At 38.6% G+C, this 25,091-nt stretch overlaps 1 protein-coding gene across 1 annotated transcript; it reads right to left on the bottom strand.

The window, feature by feature from the left end:
* Positions 1-880: 880 nt before the first annotated feature.
* On the bottom strand, positions 881-16,721 carry LOC135475314 (uncharacterized). The gene is made up of 4 exons (XM_064755162.1): positions 16,646-16,721; positions 11,142-11,301; positions 7,402-7,605; positions 881-3,180 (listed from the first exon to the last, which is right to left on the bottom strand). The coding sequence occupies exons 1-4, from the start codon at positions 16,711-16,713 to the stop codon at positions 2,200-2,202; spliced, it is 1,413 nt and encodes a 470-aa protein (XP_064611232.1). The 5' UTR covers positions 16,714-16,721; the 3' UTR covers positions 881-2,199.
* Between the last annotated feature and the right edge of the window lie 8,370 nt (positions 16,722-25,091).

The following is a 25,091-nucleotide window of genomic DNA, read 5'->3' as shown; positions in this document are numbered from 1 at the left end:
TGGACTATGAATCTTAAAAAACAAAAACAAACATAGTTTCTCTTCTGCATGGTCATTAATGGCATTCCAAGCTGGGTTTTCAGACTTAAAAATAAGACCCTAAATTTATCAAAAATCCATTCTAAAATCAAACATTCAATCGACAGTTGTAAAGACATTGGGGATTCTGTTATCAGCATAGGAACAAATAAATTAAATTTCCCATCAACGTCTTAACACATAATCATGTATCAATGAAAGACTGTACACATTCAACATCAGGTTCATAAAAAAATGTCTTATTGTTAAATATTAGTCAGTCAAAAATGAAGTCAGAGTCAAACTTCAACCAATTATCTAGTACAGTAGCAGGTAATAACCACGTGCATGATCTTCACATGGGCTGGCTTTTGGGGATTTTTTTTTCTGAGAATAGAAGGTATTCCAATCTATTAAAATTTCAAACTTTCTTTTCCTTCTTCTGTCTAACAGTATTCAAATCATGCATGTACATATTTTTTTATTATAATGACCAGTTAGAACAGTTTGGGGACCATGGCCGATCTTTGGAGTCCAGGTACAGGGTAGAAGTTGTAAATAATATGAACTTACGCTTTTTGCCAAAAATTATTAAAAAAAAATCTTTGCACACAGATGTTTCAAAAATCTGAATGGTGCTACACATACATTTCACATTTGGCTGAAAAGTGATGTATACATACTGAACTCTTCAAAAAAGAGCTACACACACAATTCACACTTCACAAAAGTGATTCACACATATATTACATTTCTGAAAAGTGCACTACATTTATTTAACACTTCCAAAAAGAGCCGCATACACTTCACACTTCAGGAAAGTGCTGCACATAGCTAAAAAGTGACACATACTTCTCTCACACATTATTTATTTATTTATTTATTTGACTGGTGTTTTAGACCAAACCGGTACTCAAGAAAATCTCGTGCCTGAGGTCTGATCCATACATTCTCCATGTCTGAGAAGTGGAGAAAAATTGGTTTTGGATTCCTTGCATACCAGCTAGTATTGCTGACAATGATCGGTAAGGCCATGCATACTGGTACAACCCTTGTCACTGCAGCCTTTATAATGAATCAAATGTCCTACCCAATCTGATCCACCCGCCCCTGATAGCACGGTTGGTAAAGCGCCCTTTTCGGGAGCGGTAGATACAGGGTCAATCTTGGGTCGAGTCACACCCAAGACCTTAAAAGAGGAAGTTGTAACTTCCTCGCTTGGCATTCAGCATGAAGGGGATAGTGCAACAGCTGGTTGACCCGTATCAGTATAATGGCTTGGGTGGGGCGGCTTACTTGCCTTCAGTGAGGAGCCTCAGTGAAGCAGCACTAGATAAAAGAACGGTGAAAATCCGTCCTGCAACAAGGAGGCACATTACATGCACTCTAATGATTCCTTTGTCGTCTTATGACTGAAAAATTGTTAAGTACGACGTTAAACCCCAAGCACTCACTCACTCACTCACCAATCTGATCCTACATGTATATACACTGATGCTGTGGCCATGACCACTCTGCTACTGATGACAGACAACATGTAAATGTTAGGTGCTTTCCTGAGAGTTAACTGGAAATCCAAAGAGACACTAGTGGCATTCACGTCTCAAACAACTACACAGATACAACCATTTCTTACTGGATACAAAATGTTCTTTGAACAGAACTCAGTTTGTCCACACAAGTTATATAAGTGCATGCAGCTTCTCTTCATGGAAAAAATCATCTGCATGTGCAGTTAGCGTCACCAATCTGAAAACACACTTCACTTCAATATAGACATGTAAGGTGAAAAGGTATCTGGTTTTTGTTTCATTATTTAAATCTCTTTTTCAATTCTCGTTTTTGTTTTTCCATCAAGTTCATCAACTGGGATGAAAACACAATTAAATTGCCTTTAATGCCAAGATATATTTCCACTGACAAATGGAAGAATCTTTTTGGCAACATACACTCTCGTTTTATTTCTTCAACTGCAGGCACTTTTTTTGCACAATATTTGCCACAGAAGGAAATTTAACTCCTGTTGCTCCTGATCACTTTGTTACATGTGTCAGACTGGTTTGCATGAAGCACAAATGTAACAGACTGTAACACAGACTAAACCATTACTTGTGACCTGCCATTTTCAAGTGGCCAATCAATATATATGTACATCTGTATCCATTTGAGACAAGTTCGGAATCACAAAAGGGAAGTCTGGTCAGAAGACAGCTGCGAGTTCACAGGCAATGACTGTACATCACAACTGTACGAATCACCTAAGCCGTCGTTTACTGTCCTCGTTACGTCACTGTCTACACAACTTTTTACTGTGTCCAGATCTGGGAATTGCTTGGAGTCCCCTTTTCCGTCCTCAGCATTCGTAGTTGCGTCACAGTTCTGGTTGAGCATGTTAGGAGGGGTGCTCTGCAAATTCGTCGATTCCCTGTTATTGCTTGCCGGTTCATGCGGTGCATGCTGAGCTAACAATGGAGTATTATTGTTTCCATTGACAACCGGAGAAGCGTCCTCTAAAGAGGAGCCCCTGAAGAGCTCCGGTGGAGGGGGAGGTAACTCTTCAATGGGAGTCATCTTCCTTTCCTCCACGTCAAAGTTCAGGTCACTTGGGTTGAAACTGATCCCTGACAGGCTGTCAAAGCTGTCAAGTTGTGGAATAAATGGCTGCCTTTCTGAAAACACAGCAGGACTGGATGCTGTGTCATCTGTATCTGTGACCTGGAGGAAATCTTCATCAGAGAGAGGCGGGAAGTAAGATTCGTACTCGTTCCCACACTCATTGATATACTCTACCTGGTTACCATAGCGATATGACGGGTTATTTGAAGATAAGCTTGAATCGGACTGGGACAAGCCAGCCAGTCCCCTCGCACCCAGATTTTCTTCGGCTGTTTCGTTGTCAGACACAATGCCTGCCTCTTGGTCTGACATTACTATGTCCCCTAAATCCGACGGAATCGACGTGTCCGGAGCTAGACCATCAACACTAGTACTCTCCAGCTTCTGACTGGCCTCCTGAACAATGGGGGAGGAGTCTAGATACGGAAAGGCCACACCTTCCAGGTCAGAGGTTTCATCAAGGCCACTCACATTGCTTAGTAACGGCTTGTTCTCCACGTCACGCTCATCATCATCATCATCTCCACATCTGTTGATATCACCATCCTGTCAAAACGCAAAATTTAAACCATTGTATAGGTAAAAGCCAACAAGAAAAAACAAACTAATTCCAATCCAATCCATTCATCTAACGAAACACTAAATCAAGACTTTATTTGGGCCAAATGCAAGGCAAAGAAAAGGCATCTTTTGTGCAACATATTCTGAAAACAACAGACACGTCAGCTCAAAAGAAGTACATCTATTCTTTAGTTCATCAACTACAGGAAACAGTGTGATTAACTAAATTAATATTTGACACTGATCTATTAAACAGCACATACACATACATCAAAGCTGCAGGTTTACTTAAAAACTTATTTAATTTTCTCCACCCCAAAACAGAGTTGCCAGCATTTATTTGTCTCTTTGCTTGTCTGTCTGCAAATTTATAAAGAAGACATTATATATATATATATATATATATATATATATATATATATATATATATGTAAGAATTTGCATAAAATTTTGTGCATGGTTTGGACTTTGGCTTGAAATTCACTGAATTCTTGTGGTTACCCGCATAGGAATTTCTTTCAGACCATTCTCCACCATTTACAGATAGAACAGGAATGCAAGATATTGTCATTATATATGTGTGTAGTGCAGAGATTTGTATGTTCAACTGAGGCAGATGTTTGCCATATTGGGCTTAATGGCTTCCAGTTAAAACTGTTTTCAGTATTTTGGATCTTTTTGGAATTCATAATAACCCAAATTTAATTTAGGTATCTGAAAATATTTTTTGGGGAAGATCACTTCTTTTCTTATGAATCATTTTATGATTCACAGGATTTAAGATTCTAAAATGAAGCAACCATTCTGGAAGTGTTGTTTGGACAACAGTTGCCCCCAACTTGAGCTTGATTTGTAATCTGGAATGGTGAAGCCATGCATGTGCCAAGCTTGAATTCAATATGATCAACTGACTGACAAAAAGGCAGGACAACAATTTATGGCCAAAGTGGATAAAAATGGACATAATTTTGTCCAAAATGAACGAAACTTGCGTGAAATGGAGCATGAACTTGTCAGTTACATGTACCAAGCCTCAACCCAACATGGCGAAGGATTTCGAAAATATCTTGAAAACTGTTAAAGTCCACATTTGTGTCCAAAATGATGAAACAGCCTAAAACTAGGAAGATCTTTTTTCAAAAAAACTGTTCTGTGGTGGGATGATAGAGAGGGGGCAAACCTACAGTCTTCCCCAAAGTACCAGTAAAGGATAAGTTTTGATTCACACAGGTTAACGTCCTCAATTTTACCATCTTTTGTACAGTGAATAGACAGTTTTACCAATAGACAGTTGTATCGTCTACGAATAAACAAACAAACAAACAAACAAACAAATGAATAAACAATGCAATAAAACAAAAACAAAAAAGTTGTAAGTCAAACCTACTTCAACAACGACAACCTGGAGATGACAGTTTGGAGTCCCCTTATCTACGCAGGTTTGTTAGACGTCACATATAACACCTGTGAGAAACCACACAACATCACAACACAAGGGTTAAGCTAACCATGCAAATGATGCAGAAGATGAAAAAAAAAAACACTAAAGACACAGAACCTAGTAGATGTACACATCATAATATATGAAATAAAAAGCAAGACGAACAATGCTATTTATGTTTTAAATATCTCCGAAAGCACACCTACCCAGGATACATTTGTATACACCCTAGTTTTGCCTAGGAGCAGTTGCAAAGGAAAAAGTTTAATTTTGCATTGGTCTAAAACACATTTACAACCAGGAATGTATTGTAGCATACAAATGTAACAATATAGGAGGATATGAATTTACAGACTGACCATGTATTCTGGTAAAAATGACAATATACAGATTCCAATGTCAGCATCCGGATACAGATTTCAACATTATTTTCTACAATTCACAGATTTCAAATTATTTCCCACAATTCCTCGGTATTGCATGGTGTATTTTTAGTAACATTGCTCCAGTGGTCAGTTACACCGTAAGAAGTGCAGACATGCAAATTATCATATAATGCAGTGGCACAAACTTCTCTCCATGTACTTCTGGTAATATCTGGTTTTTATTTAGCAGAACATCTGATCACACGATATAGCAAAACACCCAACTATACATTTATAGATACAACACAACTAAATAAAACAACTAAATAAAACAAATAAATAAAACAGCTAAATAAAACAACCAAATAAAACAACTAAATAACTTACAATTATGCAACTAGGTGATAAGAAAACATACTGTTCGGGAAAGAAAAACAAAGCATGCGAGCCAAAAAATTAGGGAATAATTTGTGTAATAATTCATATGTTAATTCTCATTCGAAAGATCATCTCAAACAACAAGCAAAGCAAAATGTCCGTATACAATTTATAGGTACAATTACAGGCAGACATTTTTTAATCCAAGCAGTTCTGACATAATGAAAGTTTTACTTGTTATGAAGTAAATATGGAGAAAGTTCATATTAACAAACCCCACCACTCAGTCCTATGTCAATGTTTTGTCTATAATGTATGCACATACACTGTATGTAGGTAATTATACATGTAGTGTAGACATGTTTCACACTATGTCCTTGTAAATATGTATGTCTTCACATATATGATGTTTTACTTGTACTTGTGCATTTTCATGTGACGACAGTAGGCCTACAATAGTTAGCTTAGTGATACCTTGTTGTATAGTTTAAATACTAGCAGCTTCAACCTTTGAGCTCATGCTGGGTTCCTCTCCGGCCGTACCTGGGAAGGTCTGCCAGGAACCTCCAGATGGTCGTGGGTTTCCCCCTGGCTCTGCCCGGTTTCCACCCACCATAATGTTGGCCGCCGTCGTATAAGTGAAATATTCTTGAGCATGGCGTAAAACACCAATCAAATAAATAAATAAATTCAACCTTTGAAATCACATGTACACGTTTACAGGCTGAACTGTCCGATACCTACAGCCGTCTGGACACATGTGGTCTGAATGGATGACCCATGGACTGAATACAGCTGGCCATAATGGTCCCAAGATTATCCACTGGACCAGTGCTGACCGCACAGCCAGTAACAGCTGGGGATGTATATATGGATAACCCCTGGATGGAATATTTTGAAGTTTTAGCCAGTACTATATACAGGTGTACCTGTAAAACTTGCGCAAATGGTCATACAGACAGACACATAATGGTCATACAGACAGACACATAATGGTCATACAGACAGACACATAATGGCCATTCCAACAGTCACGATGTCCAGCAAATTAGCAGGTCTGCTTATTCTATGGTGATGTCCGCTGTCAGTTTGGCAAAGACTTCCACTGATATATAGACCACTGCATTATACAGCACCTGTCTATCTACTTGTACATGTAGATGTAAACATTACATATGTCTACGGGTACTTAAGCACTACAAATGTGGCTTCAATGTCTGAGATCTAGTATGTTTGGTGATACTTTTACCAAATTTCCAAACTACTAGATGTCTGTGGTTCATCCACCTTCTCAGAACTCGGCATATCTTAGCTCTCAGATGTGATAAATTCAAGTCAATTATTAAAATCTTTCAGCCTGTTTTTTTGTCGGAAGTTCTAAAACTGACTAGATTCTACATTACGAAGTTCTATTCTCTTTTCATTTGACTGGTATTTGACACTGGTATCTCACTAAGTTTCAACTTTTTGATAAACATTCTTACATAAACAAAGCTTTATTTGCAGGTTTTTATTTCTCTTGTTTTTAATCATCTATCTAAATTAATTCCCATAGATTTGCTCCACCAGAATTTAATTCAAATCTACAGTACTACCAGTCTGTTGCTACAACAGAAAGTCTTAATACATATATTAAAAAGTGAATGGATTTTTGGGATTCCATGTTCATAACTTTAACTTAGTTCAATTAAATTAAATGTTGAGGTCTATTTTAAACATTTACCTGTACCTGCTTCAACAGGTAAATACTGTAAATAGATTTCAACATTTACTTTAAGTGAGCTTAACTTCAACGGCATGAAACAATGAATATTCTACTGTAATAAAAACATCTGAGTTGGAATATAACTTTTTTTTATTGGAATCCAAGCAGATTCCCATAGTTTTGGTTTACAGGAGTCATGACCAGAATTGCATTGTACATTCAGGCTACAAGTAAAACCCTCATCCAAACCCACACAAACTGGATTCTTTGCTGGAGTAAAAACAAAAAGCAAGAAAATCTGATCCAAGTCCGCCTACCTTTTGATTCCTGCTGATAGCAGAGACCTCCTCTTGTGACCCTCGACCTGATGAGGATGGGGAGTTGGAGGTAGAGGCAGAGGTGATAACTAACATGGGTTTGTCATCCCCGTGGCTTATGATGGACAGTAGAGGCTCACAGGAGTTGTCTCCACTTTGTCTGCTGAACAGCACTGAATCTTTGGAGTTCCCAATGCTGTTAACCTGACACAAGAATACAGAGAGATAGAACAGGCCTGTGAAAATGATAAAGCAGTGCGAAAAAGATTCAAGAAGTGTAAGAAAGATCAGTGTGAGAAAACTCTGGAGTGTGAGAAAAAGTGTGTGAGAAAGATTCTGATAAAGTGAAAAAAATTCAGAAAGTGTAAGAATGATCAGTGTGAGAAAAATCTGGAGTGTGAGAAAGATTCAGAGACTGAGAAATATTCAGAATATAAGAGAAAGATTCTAACAATTTAGGTGGAAAGGAATCAGGCCAAGTGAGAAAATATCAGGTATCTAGAAACACATCAAAATCTTCTCATACAATTTTGAATTTTCGCAATTTCTTAGTTTTTTCAAGCCAATTATAATAATACATGGATTCATTGAAGAAACTGGCAGTGACAAATTTAGAGGCACAATAAATATATACCTATACTTACTATAATACCCCAAATTAGAACCATATGTACCTATATTTCCCCTGATATATGCTCACAGAATGTTACAAGTACAGATCTTTATAGACACATGAAATATGTGCCCATGTAGCCTCTCAGTCTTTTCTAAAAATGGATTGTCCAAAGAGACTTCTAGGGAACATGAATTATTACCAGAGCGAAACTAATGTTGTCAATGCCAACAGGAGGTACAGGTTCAAACCTAATGTTGGGCAGAGAATTTGTGGAATCCCCCCCAAATCTTACTGTTTTTTGAAGCCTTGATGACAAAAAGTCATTCGTTTGAACACTCTAGAATTCACCAATTGTATGGGGTGTACATTTCTGTGAATCACATGTGAAAAAGTCCACCGGTAACTGGCTAAAGGCTGGTGGTTTATATATCACAGGCAGTTTGGTTTCCTCCATCCATAAATCTGGCTGTCATTGTACAAGTGAAAAATTCTTGAGTATGTATGGCAATAAACAACAATAAAATAAGAGAAAATATTAAATGCATAAATAAATGCAGTGAATGACCTGCAGTTGTTCCATTAAAGATTTCTTGGTAACTTTTCTTGTATTCACTTTTTATCTTAAATTGCATAAAAAAACTTTCCATCATTCAGTGGAATGGAGACATCAATAACTTCAACCAAGTTTGTCCTGACTTTTCTTCATTTATTTATTTGATTGGTGTTTTATGCCATTCACAACGATATTTCACTTATCTGCTGGGGGCCAGCATTATGGTGGGAGGAAACCGGGCAGTGCCCAGCTGGCAGACCTTCTCACGTATTGCAAAAGAGGATGCCAGCATCAGCTATATTTGAATGCACAGTGACTGCATAGGTGAATTTTTCTTTACAATATTGGTTTGTAAAAACAAATTTTTGGAAGGGTATATCAGTTAAGTATTTCTCTTTTAATAACTTTCTGATAAAGAGTTATTCACATGTAAAAGTACATTTAACATATACACTTTCATGAACAGTACAAATATCTATTTGGCTGTAAAAATAAATGGCCTTTGTTACAGACAGGCTGTAAAAGAGTGTGAAACAGGCGGAAATGAAGTTTACTGATGAGGTCACGAGAGTGTTTCTGTCTGGGAACGGAACACCGTTGATTTCTGCGTAATTGAATAGGACAAATTTGGTATGCATTCCATATATCCTTTGGGTGCCTTCATCTCTACCAGTTAAGTCCCGTTTCTCAGGGCTAAGCGAAAAAGTTCCATGCAAAGAATTTTCCGTCTGCGGATCACCACCCTGGAGATCACTAGCTGTCAGTCAACCTGACGAACTGTCCCGGAGAGTAAGGCAATTCTTGCCAAGTCTAACGATGAGAGTGGACTAAGCTTTGTGAAGATACAGAATTAATGGTAGGCCATGGACCAGTTCACTAACAAGTTTACATTGAGTTAATTACAAACATTTTAACAGCACAATGACAGACTTTCTTCCCCAGATGATCACTGCATGATCTGAAAACTTTTGAGAGTGGACTTCATGGACAAACTGTTACAAAGTATACAAGATCAGTTCCATTAAAAAACATACATAACATACATAAGTTCTAATAAAGTAGTTTTAATAACGTTTATCAATATTGTATTATTCTTGTATGTATATATGTCTCCAGGAACATGGGAAAAACCCTGTGGATACACACGCTCGCCTTAGTGAGACCCATAGAAGAAATCTCAAGTCAACAAACATGTCCACCACAGATGAAAACTTTATGAGGAAAACAGTTGGAGTTGTAGCCCGAACACGAAATCATTTCTATATATATATAGTATATATAAGGAAAATGGCTACCTGGAATACCATGAGAACAACAAAAGTGGACAAATGTGAGTCGTGACACACTGTCATCTGCGTATCTACATCTATGTATCCACCAAAAATTAAAACTGGGTGGAGAAGTGGCTGAGGGGGTTAACACGCCAGCGTGGCGTAATGACCCAGGAACCTCCCACCAATGCGGTCGCTGTGAGTTCAAGTACAGCTCATGCTTCCTCTCCGGCTGTAAGTAGGAAGGTCTTCCAGCAACCTGCGGATGGTCGTGGGTTTCCCCTAAGATCTACCCAGTTTCTTCCTACCTTACTGCTGGCTGTCGTCATATAAGTGAAAATATTCTTGAGTACGGCGTAAAACATCAATCAAATAAATAAATAAATCTATGTGGAAAACTGTTGAAGTTATAGCCCGGACACGAAATCGGCCTATTTTTATGGTACAAATATAGGAAAATGGCAATCTGGTAACCATCACAACTGCAGAAATGGACAAATGTGAGTGGCGGCACATCATCATCTGTGTATGTAAGTATCCACCAAAAATTAAAACTCCACTCCCACCTTAATGCTGGCTGTCGTCGTATAAAAGAAATATTCCTGAGTAAGGCGTAAAACACCACTCAAATAAATAAATAAATAAATCTACGTGGAAAATGTTGAAGTTATTGCCTGGAGACAAAATCATATCTAGTTGTATAGTATATATAGGAAAACTGGCGATCTGGTAACCAAAACAACCGAGGAAATGGAAAAATGTGAGTCGCCACACATCATCATCTGTGTATGTAAGTATCCACTAAAAATTAAAACGCAAAAAACTGTTATAGCCCGAACACGAATATGGACGAACAGATGGACAAAGTCCCTATAATATAATACACTACAGGAATATCTCCGTATTTGACCTAAAATTTATTCCAAAACTGTTATTCATTCTGTCTGATTGTCAGAGTTTCACTGATCTTGGAAAGGTGTTTGGGGATTTGAGCACAAAATGTGAAGTTCAGCACCAAAAGTACTAGTTTATGACCTTCATTTGCATCTAAAAATATACTGTTTTTGTAGTGAGTCTTAAGTCAAATGCAGTACATGTAGTATGAACAGCTCCAATATAAATGGAATTTTCAACCAGTGTTCATTATTTAAAATTTGATCCGGGTCTGGTGCCATGCTCAAAAATTTTTCACTTGTATCACAGCCCATAGATTTATGGGTGGAGGAAACCAGAGTGCCTGACATAAACCACGGACAAATTAACCTTCTGACACGAAGACATTTTTTTATCATATTCTCACCTGCCTATCGGGGCTGACTGAGCCACTCATGGAGTCCGACCTAGTGTTCTGTCCTCGTATTGGTGAGCTTGAGTCACGCAGACCCCCGCTGTATCCCCGGAACTGAGGGCGATGGTTATTGTTCTGCCCTCTGCCCTCTCTTTTTCGTTTAACATAGTTCCTACAAAACAAGAGTATCACAGTATAGTTAGCTGTTCACTTTCTTGTAAATATAGCCTTGGTACACATAGACCCAATGCTGCTACACAATTCACACAGCTGCCTCACTACAATGCCATGAAGACATCACACATGACACCTCAAGCAATCAAAGTGCATTGTACATGTATATACGGACATGGTTCCTAGAACAAGAACGTCACAGCACTCTATAACCTATATATGATATTACCTGTTCACTCATCGGTAAGAATAAGTTACACTACTTAAGAACTTCATAAAACAGTATCGGATATAAATCAATACACACAAAAAAAATAACCACCCCCCCCCCCCACCCAAATAAAAAAAAAAACATCCAAAGCCTTCTAAATTTTAACATTGTTATATTCCAACAGGCATATGTTGGAATATGTGCACAAAATTAACTTGTATGAAGTCTGTTGGCTTCTGAGTCTTTGACATATATAATACATAGAAAATACAGTGTTAATTAGCCAAATCAGCAAAATATTATGGTTTTCATTCAATAATTACTTCAAATGAAGCTTCTGGGTGCAAAGTATTGCCAAAATCTGAGGGTTTTCTTCGCAGACACATTTGCATGTATATGTACAGATCTGTGTAAAAACAATTGTGTTGGGGGGTGGGGGTGGGGGCACATTTGTGACTGTGTTATATTGAATAATGTACATGTTGTAATGAAGCATGTTATAATGAGTTTGTTATATATGCTACATGCAGGAACAAATCAGCACAAAACAATCACTGCAGCTTCCATAGTAAAAAGGACCACAATATATATATATATATATATATACATACACCTACATCCACACGCCCACATGACTGGGCCACATTTGGTGATATTTCAGTCACATCTAGGATATATGGTGGCGAGGATCATATATAGTGTATAACCTTGTATACATGTAGATGGTTTAGCGCACAATAGCCTAGCCCTGCAATGATGAAACCTTCTGATCACAAATGAACAGGATGGAGGTATTCTATTCCATACACAACACACACACAGGGACAATTAAGCAAAGACTTGATGGGCAGAATGGTCAGTCAACATGATGGTACTGACCACTTCATTATCTCTGATGACAGGAGATGGGTCATTAGAGGCAGGGGGGGCAGCCATGGAAGATAGCAGAGTGATATAATCACCCTGAGGACTAGTGGTCATCTCCAAATCACTGACGGGTACTTGGGCCCTCAGAAAACCCTTTGACCAGTGCCTTAGACAGAGGAGTATAATCCAAACAAGTACAGTGGGACTGCTAAATAGACAGCTCTTTAAACCAAAGCTGAAGCTGCTTCTCATTACAAGCACAGATCAGATAGTTCACAGATTAAGATGAATTGGCCAGAACCAGCTACCATCAATTCCCTAAACAAGGTGACCACATCTAGCTCAATTCCACTGGATACTGTCCAGGCTTCGGTCATTTAGATTAAGCCGCTAGCTGGTAATGAAGCTGTGGTTTCCAAGGCATTTATACATGTACAAGTCACTTTGTAGATCTATATCTATACACTTTTAATTACAATTAATAGGTTTCTTTCACCAATCGAGACAGTTATGGGGATTCAGGCTTCATTATCTTTGAGTCTGCAAGGGACAGACTTCTCAAAAGACAACAACAAAGAAAAAGAAAAGGAAGAAAACAGGAATTTTAACTCCAATTTTCCATAGAGTATCTACTGCCAAGATGCAAATCGATTTTTCTTCAGATGTTCAAACCATTGGCAAAAACTGGATATTTACTTTCACCTTGCAAAAACCAGACTTGTACTCCCTGCAACATGTCTCTATTGCATTGTCAAGTTGTATATATGTCAGTTTTCAACATCTATACGTTTGAGAATACTTTGCAGATGGTCGTGGGTTTCCTCCCGCCATAATGGTGCCTGCTGTCGTATAAGTGAAATATTCTTGAGTATGGAATAAAACATCAATCAAATAAATAAATAAATATAAATGTTTATGCTAAAAACATATTGTTTTTTTCTTGTGTGTTACCACATTTTAAAATAGAACTTGCTTTGCTGTTGATTACATTATTTCACTTACATACTAGGGCCAAGCATATATTCCACATACATACCTATTGCCATTTACAAATTGGCAAGTGCTTGAGTGAAACTTACGCAGTCACAATACAGCACCCATGCGACTGTGATAATTACCCTAATGTTTGGGCAATGTGACAGCTGAAGCTTGCAATTTTCAAGCAGATGCTAATATTGCTTTTCCAATAGGCCACATAATCTTGCCAATTTTGCATTTATATAGGTAATTTTGGAAATTAACATAATTTAGTTGATACTATTCAAAGTGGGAGATATTCCTATATGGATGGGCTACAGTTATTATTATTCAATATCTTTCATCAAATAAATGGGTTTATTAAAGAACTGAGAAATGTGAAGAAGTCAATGACACATGGACAAGTTTGAGTCAAATTAATCTGTCAGATGTATGGAAACTCTCTGACAAGTGTGAATGCAAATAATGAAATTCTGAAATGTGACAAACCCAGATTCACGTGCCTGTCAATAAAAACATCTGCACTTTATCAACATGTTTTGAACATCACTGTCCATGGGTTGTGAACAAGGTTAAAGGTATTCTTTATTCTATCACATTTATACAATTTTATTCATTTTTTATTTGACTGGTGTTTCATGCCGTACTCAAGAATATTTCACTTATATGATGGCAGTCAGCATTATGGTGGGTGGAAACCGGGCAGTCATCGCAGTTTGCTGACAGACCTTCCCACGTACGGCCGGAGAGGAAGCCAGCACGAGCTCGACTTGAACTCACAGGGACTGCATTGGTGAGAGGCTCCTGGGTCATTATGCTGTGCTAGCGCACACTGAGTATACAATTCTATGTTTGAGAAATATCAACATGCATTGAACTAACCCACTCCTGTTTTACTTAACATTTTTATTAAAGTGACCAATACACCTAGACCAGTATCGACGTGGGTTAATATGAACCTGCCTCTAGAGTGAAAGCCCCTCTGACCTTTATGCCTTACAGCATCATGGCAAGACTGTACACCTATGTCCTAAAGCAAGGTTAAATGATAAGAATCAAGATAGTCAGAATTCCTTTCTTAAACTGTCAAAAAAAAAGGCATTGTAATAAGCTGCTGTCTTAATTTGGGAAGATATAATACAGAATCAAAAGTTTTCTGTCGTTTCTAATTTTGCCTGGTGTGACGTCATGCAAGAACACTTGACGTCACCTATCACAGACGTATAGCCACAAATGACGTCCTGACTTTCAACATACACGATATCATTTCAGCATAACTCCTTACTTCATATCATACCTGCATGATTCATGGTCACATATGGAATAATATCCTGCCGCCTAAGGAATAATATCCTGCCACCTATGGAATAATATCCTGCCACCTATGGAATAATATCCTGCCACCTATGGAATAAAATCCTGCCACTTTAGGAAAATTTTACGGAAACTGATGATTTTGGAGTCGAATGCTTTTCACATATAGGGATTGAATAGTGTTATTCATCGTAATTCTTTTTTTAACTGTGGTGCTAGCTCTATTTCATAGAGTCTCCGTCATATCAGTTCAATATTTTCGCCTGGCCTCTTTTTGGATTCAAGTAGCCCTTTAAGCCAGTCAGACATAAGCTGGTCATGTGGCTTCAGTTGATTTAATCTTCAGATAAAGCCAGAGTATTCAGCTTTCAGAACCAATATTATCTTTAATATTGAAGCCTTTCGGAAATCATCTAAAATCACTTTATTAATGGAGGTGTACCAAAATATGGTTTACATATAAATTTATATTAGTATTAAAGTAGACATTTTCCATGGACACTGTTACACAACTAAACACTAGTTAAAGGCAAAGGAACAATCAAGATTAGTCAAACTACATTTTTTGTTCAAGATTTATGTATTTATTTGATTGTTTGTTACTCAACACAAATTTAATTCATAAAGTCCCAAATATCAGTCACTGGATATGCCGTTTGGAATTCGTTCTTAGGCTTTAACAAGCTTCTTTTGGCCAAATCTTTGACACTGACTCCTTGTAGCTGGCAGGATTGTCTGGCACTAACCAATGCAAGAGCTACATGTACTGAGCACTACTACCCTATAGGGGGTATCAGGGCTTTAAACCAGTTTTAAGTATACATGTGAGTCATAGCCTGACTTAGAACAGCACCCCTTGTCTCTTAACAGCTTGTTTTACCCCACTGTCAAGCATAGGTCGTGTGCAATATACAAATAAATACTCTAGCGCTGACCTTTCAAACAACATCGAGTCTGTCACTCAACATACCATCTGGTATGTTTACCTCCCTGAGCGATGGGAATAAAGATGATTTGAACTCGTTAACTTGGTGGATTAGCTTAGAGGAATATTTATGTAAAGGTGAAATATCAAGATTTTCCTAAAGTGCTATTTCTTATAGTATACAGACATCATTTTTGTTATAGCATTTGGGTATTTTACACACTGACATCAAGGCGCAGAAATTTATTTATTTATTTGATCAGTGTTTTATGCAGCACTCAAGAATATTCCTTTTATACAACAGCTGCCAGTATTATGGTGGAAGGGAACCGGACAGAACCCGGGGGAAACCCACATCCACATGACGTAGAAAAAACTACAGTTCATTCCAAAACATTCCAAACTAAGCTCAGCGGAATGACGTTATTGTACACATATAGTACACTTTAAACGTTATGCTTTGAAATATCTAGGTCAACTGCAGTGATTTATAAGCTTGTCATTTACTGGTCTAAAATTAAAATTCATTACCTCTGTGGAGGGAGGGGGGTAAAACAACAACAGCATGAACTATTCCAGGATGGGGGGGGGGGGTTTCTCATAATTTTCTGAAATTTTTTACCTCATCAAATCCTTTGAATGCTGCATCGACATTTTCGGTAATTGACTTAGAATGAAATAAGGTTCGGCGGGTAATACAATGAACAAAAGTGTTAAACCTTTGCTACGCAGACATTCTCCGCTTTGCGTGGTGTGATCGTGGTGTACATAATGTAAACCTAACAGGGAAATGACCACAGACTAATTTCACGAAACCATTTTAGATTTACGCTGAACTTTGAACAATGATTTTAGAGTCTATATTGGGCTCTGGAAATGAAAATTTCAGTCACTTCACCTGTTATCGTATAATAAATGGGTCAAAATTTCCACTTTTAGTATAAAAAATTAAGCACTGTAACAACACGTTTTAAAATTTTGACTTCAGTCGCAAATGACTGCGGAATCGTTCCCAAAGTATCCACATGAAGACAGAAATGAACTTACCGTATCCTCATGATGGCAGCCACCAGGAAGAAGGTTCCAATGACTCCGGAGCAGGTGCTGATCACCATGACCTGTGTTCTGCTGAGACCTACGGTTTAAGAGCCTCCAGTGAGTAAGTGATTGGATTGATGGGTAATTGATTGATTCGTGTTTAACATATATGCTCAAGGATTTTTAAATTATGAGATGGTGTTGATGTTTATGGGTAGAGGAAACCAGAATGCGCCAAGTGAATCAACCGTCAACCTTTGTCAGGTACCTGATAAACTTGTTACCTGAAAGTTAAAGCTGATACAGTGAGGACTGGATGCATACATACAACCTCCTTGGTCAAACGCCTGATGGCCATAGCTGATACAGTGAGGACTGAATGTGTACATACAACCTCCTTGGTCAAACACCTGATGGCCACAGCTAATACAGTGAGGACTGAATGTGTACATACAACCTCCTTGGTCAAACACCTGATGGCCACAGCTAATACAGTGAGGACTGAATGTGTACATACAACCTCCTTGGTCAAACACCTGATGGCCACAGCTAATACAGTGAGGACTGGACGTGTACATACAACCTCCTTGGTCAAACACCTGATGGCCACAGCCGATACAGTGAGGACTGGGTGCATACAACCTCTTTGGTCAAACACCTGATGGTCGCAGTGGACCAACCTTCAACTATTACTTTCAGGCAGAGAGGTCCCTACGAGTTATTAGATTGATATTCTGTGTTGACTGATAAAATTATACTTTTTGTGAAGCGCTAAAATTGGCTAATCAAGCCAATGTACTTTTGTCCCCAAAATCAAATTAAAAATGTGCATAAATTGCACTGAAAGCTGATCCATCATATCATCAGTGGCTGAAATTTGGTATAGATTTTAACCCCCAAAACACTACACTGGCAAAGGCGCTCACAACTTCTGCTTTTACCTCACCTAAAAATGTTCTGTTGATCAGAGGAATTTCAGGAGCTCATGAATTTTAAAATAAAATTAAAAAAGAAAAGATTAAGTTAACATCTTTTTGATACCTGCAAGATGAAAACTTTGTCCTTATACTTCATCATGCATCCAAGGCTTGATGAAATTCATAGAAATATGCAGGAGGTTAAAGTTGGTGCACATTTGGTACTCAGGTCACGTTAACATCAATGACAAATCTTACGTGGGGAAAAAGGAAACGTAAATCACTTGATTCCCATGAAGCTGAGTTTTTATTCCCTCCAGAACAAAAGATGGTAATATCGGGCAGGAAGTTGACTTTATCACAGCACGACATTGTCATAGATTGATAGCTTGCAGAGACAGCTTCATTTCCAGGGGGTGATTTTGGTTTATCAGGGCATTTTCTGTTTGTCTTTTCTGCGTGCCATCTCAAAATGACAGAACCGTTTAACAAGAAAAACGAACGGTGTAAAGAAACGTATCAGCTAGCTTTCCCCGTGGCGGCGGGTACAAACAGCGCCTTGGGGATATTTAATGAGGCAGGGTATTTGTCTTCTGTCACTGTTTTTATGACACTTTTACTGAAAACACAGCTTTGCTTAAAAAGCACGGCTACACACATATTTGCATAATAGAACTTCACCTGTCCTACACGTATACTATGATTGAGCACACTGCTTGTAATTTCTATGTTAAACAAAGAGTATAGAGAAAGAATAAACAAAAAATATAATCATTATGATTAATTTACTTTAAATTATTTGATTTATTTATTTGATTGGTGTTTACACTAAGTATGGAGTACACCATGATTGATTTATTCATAATTATTAAATGACACTGAAGTTTGTGATGTGCAGTATGTGACATGTATGTATGTATGGTTGTATGTATGCATGTGTGGTTGTATGTATGTATGGTGTATGGTTGTATGTATGTATGTATGTATGTATGTATGCTTGTATGTATGTATGTATGGTTGTATGTATGTATGTATGTATGGTTGTATGTATGTATGGTTGTATGTATGTATGGTTGTATGTATGGTTGTATGTGTGCATGTATGTATGGTTGTATGTATGTATGCATGTATGTATGTATGGTTGTATGTGGTTGTTCTGTTGTATGTATGTATGGTTGTATGTATGTATGGTTGTATGTATGTATGTATGGTTGTATGGTTGTATGTATGTATGGTTGTAGGTATGTATGTATGTATGTATGTATGCATGTATGTATGTATATATGGTTGTATGTATGGTTGTATGTGTGCATGTATGTATGGTTGTATGTATGTATGTATGTATGTATGATTGTATGTGGTTGTTCTGTTGTATGTATGTATGTATGTATGGTTGTATGTATGTATGTATGTATGGTTGTATGTATGTATGGTTGTAGGTATGTATGTATGGTTGTATGTATGTATATATGGTTGTATGTATGTATGTATGGTTGTATGTGGTTGTTCTGTTGTATGTATGTATAGTTGTATGTATGGCTGTATGGTTGTATGTATGGTTGTATGTATGTATGTATGGTTGTATGTATGTATGTATGGTTGTATGTATGGTTGTATGTATGTATGTATGTATGTATGGTTGTACGTATGTATGGTTGTATGTATGTATGGTTGTATGTATGTATGGTTGTATGTATGGTTGTTTGTATGTATATATGTATGTATATATGGTTGTATGTATGTATGTATGTATGTATGGTTGTACGTGGTTGTTCTGTTGTATGTATGTATGGTTGTAGATATGTATGTATGGTTGAATGTATGGCTGTATGGTTGTATGTATGTATGTATGTATGTATGTATGTATGTATGGTTGTATGTATGTATGTATGTATGTATGTATGGTTGTATGTATGTATGTATGTATGTATGTATGTATGGTTGTATGTATGTATGTATGTATGTATGTATGTATGGTTGTACGTATGTATGGTTGTATGTATGTATGGTTGTAGGTATGTATGTATGGTTGTATGTATGTATGTATGTATATATATATATATGGTTGTATGTATGTATGTATGTATGTATGTATGTATGTATGGTTGTATGTATGTATGGTTGTACGTATGGTTGTATGTATGTATGTATGGTTGTATGTATGGTTGTATGTATGTATGGTTGTATGTATGTATGGTTGTACGTATGTATGGTTGTATGTATGTATGTATGGTTGTATGTATGGTTGTATGTATGTATTGTTGTATGTATGTATGGTTGTACGTATGTATGGTTGTACGTATGTATGGTTGTATGTATGTATGGTTGTATGTATGTATGTATGGTTGTATGTATGTATGGTTGTATGTATGTATGGTTGTTTGTATGTATGGTTGTATGGTTGTACAAAATATGACTGCATATTCAGATATGCTGAACAATTACAATGCCACATATTCACTTGTCATTTATGAACTGATCGATTCATACATTTAGTACACATGAGAAGATACGTCATAATGACTTGTGTGATACAGCAGAAAGCACACATATACACTGTACATACATACCTGAGTGGTCATCATTTACAGCATGGGGACTGCTCATCCCTCCAGTGGAATTGGCAGACATGTTACCGTTGGTAACCAAAGAGCTGTTTACATCCTTCATCGTCTGGGCTCCGGTAATCACGATCAGCGGAGAGCTCTTACACCCTAGCTCCTTTTCTCCATCTGAAGTCGTCGTTGCATTTGAACTGCCGGTCTGTGGATTAGGGTTGAGGGCCGATGCTGGGCTCCTATTCTCTCCGGTGATGTATACTGGATCTGCCGCCAACACACTCTCTTCGATGTACAAATACACTCCCAGAGTTCTTTGAGGCTTGTTTGCATCTTGGGAAAACACCTCTCGAATGATTTTCTTCACCGTGTAGCACGTTTTCTGCCGCGGGGTAACGAGGCCTAATTTCTCAAAGGCGTCAATCAAGGCAGCGTACACTTCAATATTCGGATCGTCATTAGTAATTTTTTGAGTGGTATTTCCAGCGGGGGCGCTTGTTAAGTCTGGGAATAAGCGAGTTGTTGGTGTTGGGGATTTGGGCGTTCGTTCGGCCAGTGATGTTGACAAAGACCTCCGAGACGAAAAAGGAGCAGTCTCTGCCAAATTAAGCACTCCGCAAGCAGCGAGGATAATTATGAAATAAATCACAGCGGTGTTGAGAACTGCCAACAGCTCTGTTCCTCTTCTCCACATTTCTCTTCCTCAACCGACGACAGATCTAGAAAAGAGAGAAAAAAAGAAATAGAAGAGCTTCATGATGGAAAATCATGTTCCAGTGCTGAAAAATTTCTTGCATATAATTCCAGATGCCCACTGATCTGAAGGAACCAAAAGTCCATTCACGTGTACTCTACTTTGCCCTTTTCCTTTTTAGCAACAACAGCCTTACTTCACTCTGAAAAGACCATATATTACAGCAGTAACATAAATGTATCTAGGCCCTTACTGTATCAAGTCTCGAGTTCAAATCCAACTCTCGCCTGAACCAAGCAGCTGCTTGTCACACCTGTGTTTGTGATCTGGTTCTTACGCTGAATCATGGTGATTTCCTCCGTGCGTTAAGAGTGGTGGTCAGCATACTTCTCCCACCAACAGTCCTGACCACTCCCCACATGACACAATAATCTTGCGTTAGGCATGACGCACCAATCAAATCTTTTCATAAATACAGGTATATCTCTCAGCAGCGCTTAATGGTGCACATGACACAGCAAGATCAGAAAGGCAGAATAATAATTATTACCATATTTAATATAAAGCTTTAAACCCTCAAATTGACACGAGTTTATATACATGTAAAAAAATTGATAAAACACTATTTTATGTTGCTGAAACCAACATTTTTCATGTAGATTATTATCCTATCTTCCAAACAAACCTAAAAGCACTTTTCCACGATAAAAAGAAATCTTAAAATTAGAGAAAATGTGTAATTCAGGTAAATACAGTACCACATGCCCATGGCTCGATCTGCTTATAAAGGCCTTACATTAAGCTGGGGTTTCTACACATTGCTATATTAATTAGAGTTGCCTAGTGATAAGCAGATAATATGACACGTCAAATTTTAACAGGAAGATGAAACCATCTGGTTTTTAGCACTGTGGGCATACAGAGGAATGCCCCTGTATGTCACATGTATCTCTGCATGGTGATCTCAAGTCATATCGGATGCCCTCAACCACAGATATCGAACATAAGCTCTTCCACTGTTAAATCTTAATAAGCCATTATATATTCACGTGCTCAAACACTTTGCAAATTACCTGAACCAGGCGCCACTTTTAGAAAGTACAATGTACAACATTTTTTTTTTAACATACATCTGTTGTACGATATTTTACGTGTCACTATTACCCTACCATTGTCCTATACGTTTGATATCGTACAAGTTTTACATCTTTGCGAAAGTGGCACCTGTTATTTATTATTTATTGTTTAATTATGGTGAGTGGACACAAGGTTCGATATCAAACTTATCTTCCACCTTAGAGTCATCCCATGTATGTATGTATACATGTATATGATCTTTGAGTCATATGATGTGGAAAAGTCGCTCAAGGTGTGTGTACAGAAATGTATACTGCGTCTTCTTTTGGTAAGGTGCATTCATGCTGCCATAGTGCTGCTGTCTCTGAAGTATCACGTAATCAAACATACCAGATGTGACATCGCGCCCAGTCACATTATACCGACGCCGGATCAACCAGTCCTGTTTCCCTGCTTTAACCTCTCAGTTCTGTGTGCCAAGCGAAGCACTAACAAGTATCATTTTTAAAGCCTTTGGTATGACCCACACTGGGTTTGATCCCAGGTCTCCCGACTTCAAGGCAGATCAATCTAATCTGTGTTGTTGCTTGCAGCTATTGCAACATTTGATTACCAACATCAGAGGTTTACAGTCAATCTCCTCTCTACTCGGCTATGCTGTATTTGGATTTTTAACACCATAAGCAACCAGAGGATCTTGTGGCAAGTTCTGGGAAGTTGGGTTTATGGAAGTGAAATTGTTTGCAGGGGAGGTGGATGATGTAAATGATGAAGTGAGTCACTGAGTGACATATATGTGCATGAAGAATTGATTACAGAAAAATGCAAATATGAAAGCCAAACTAATTGAAAAAAAAATCGTAAGTCAGAAGTTTGCAAAATTGCATAAAAATTACCTTTACCTGACATGTAAATGTGGAAGATTCTATAAACTACTGTACGACATTTGACAGTTTCACAAGTTTCTGATGATAAGGAGTTCATCACAAATACAAAAAAAAAAGCAAAACAAAAAAGCAAATCATAAGCCCACAAGCATATGCACTGAAAACCAAAAAGGATAAAGTACTGCACAAAACACCAATCAAATAAATAAATAAATCAACAAAAGAGATAAAATACTATACCATGTTGGATGATAACACTACACAACAGTTTTACAGTTCTGATACAAAAGCACACGGAACTGTATTCGCATATGAAGCACACAAGTGCAATACAGAGAGATGGAAAGAACAAAGGGCAGACAGGCAGCCATTAAAAGCAAGTGCACACCTTCTATTTGCCAATTAATGCAATATTTTATTTTTGTCATGACAATATAACATTTATAAAATCTTGACAACACAAATTTTTTTTCCAAGTTACATCCAAATCCAGCCAACAATGTCACACAAGTATATAGCTTGTCGCATAATTTACAGCTGTACCTATCTAGCCTTTTCCATCCTCCCTTAGCTGAACTGACCTGAAGGACGCAGGACGAAATAATTATTGAAACAGATCACTACGACGTTATTTCCCAAATCATCAAATTTTCATACAGAGAAAGAAAAAACCATTAAGCATTCATCAGGCGGACACTGTCATCCATTACAGTTCATTTTGGGAGCCGAGCAGTCATAATGAAAGCAATATCCAATCATTTATCGTTTAACAATCTGATTATTTCCTTAATAAAATGTTAGCCTTAGCGTTGATTTGCTTTCCTGGCACAGGTGAAACCAATTAGAAACCAGACAGCACAACAACCAAACTATTTGGGCTTTGTTACAAAAGGCCTAAGTCTGCGTTCACACGGTCCAATTGTCGAGTCCACCCATCAAATAAAAATTTAACTTGTTCTTTACAATGCTTGGGCTGGCTGGAAAGGGGACCAGCTAGATGGAAGTCGGAGGGAGCTTGGGCCGGCTAGAAAGGGGACCAGCTAGATGGAAGTAGGAAGGAGCTTGGGCCGGCTGGAAAGGGGACCAGCTAGATGGAAGCTTTGGCTAAGTAGAAGGGAGCTTGGGCTGGCTGGAAAGGGGACTAGCTAGATGGAAGTAGGAGGGAGCTTGGGCTGGATGGAAAGGGGACCAGCTAGATGGAAGTAGGAGGGAGCTTGGGCTGGCTGGAAAGGGAACCAGCTAGATGGAAGTAGGAGGCAGCTTGGGCCGGCTGGAAAGGGAACCAGCTAGATGGAAATAGGAGGGAGTTTGGGCCGGCTGGAAAGGGGACCAGCTAGATGGAAGTAGGAGGCAGCTTGGGCTGGCTGGAAAGGTGATCAGCTAGATGGAAGTAGGAGGGAGCTTGGGCGGGCTAGAAAGGGGACCAGCTAGATGGAAGTAGGAGGGAGCTTGGGCTGGCTGGAAAGGGGACCAGCTAGATGGAAATTGAAGGGCGCTTGGGACGGCCGGAAAGGGGACCAGCTAGATGGAAGCTTGGGCTAAGTTGAAGGGCGCTTGGGACGACCGGAAAGGGGACCAGCTAGATGGAAGCTTGGGCTAAGCTGAAGGGTGCTTGGGACGGCCGCAAAGGGGACCAGCTAGATGGAAGCTTGGGCTAAGTTGAAGGGCGCTTGGGACGGCCGGAAAGGGGACCAGCTAGATGGAAGCTTGGGCTAAGCTGAAGGGTGCTTGGGACGGCCGCAAAGGGGACCAGCTAGATGGAAGCTTGGACTAAGTAGACCGGAGCTTGGGCTGACTGGAAAGGGGACCAGCTAGATGGAAGCTTGGGCTAAGTAGCAGGGAGCTTGGGCTGGCTGTAAAGGGAACCAGCTAGATGGAATATTGGGCTAAGTAGAAGGGAGCTTGGGCTGGCCGGAAAGGGAACCAGCTAGATGGAAGCTTGGGCTAAGTAGCAGGGAGCTTCAGGAAGATGGGAGGGAGCTTGGGCTAGTTGGCAGAGAGCTCGGGGTAGGTGGAAGAGAGCAAGGTCAATTTAGAACAAGGCTTAGGCTACCTGGAATGCAGCTTGGGCTCTGTGAAATGGAGTTTGGGTTATGTGGAAGAGAGCTTGAGCTATGTTGACAGCAGCTTGGGCTACATGGAAGAAATCTTGCAAAGGTACGCCCATATGAATACCATTTAAAGTCATGACTATGCTGAAGTGTTCAGTGTCCTGAACAGAAAAAAATATCCCAATCATCAATTCCAGTACACTCTTTCTATGAAGAACGCGGTTTAAGAAAATGTTTTTACCATGCTGTGATCGTACAATGTAAATTTGTT

This window comes from Liolophura sinensis, chromosome 9, assembly GCF_032854445.1.
Source record: "Liolophura sinensis isolate JHLJ2023 chromosome 9, CUHK_Ljap_v2, whole genome shotgun sequence".
Lineage (NCBI taxonomy): Eukaryota > Metazoa > Mollusca > Polyplacophora > Chitonida > Chitonidae > Liolophura > Liolophura sinensis.
Note: the sequence above shows the minus strand (reverse complement) of the source record. Positions and strands in the feature narration are given on the sequence as shown.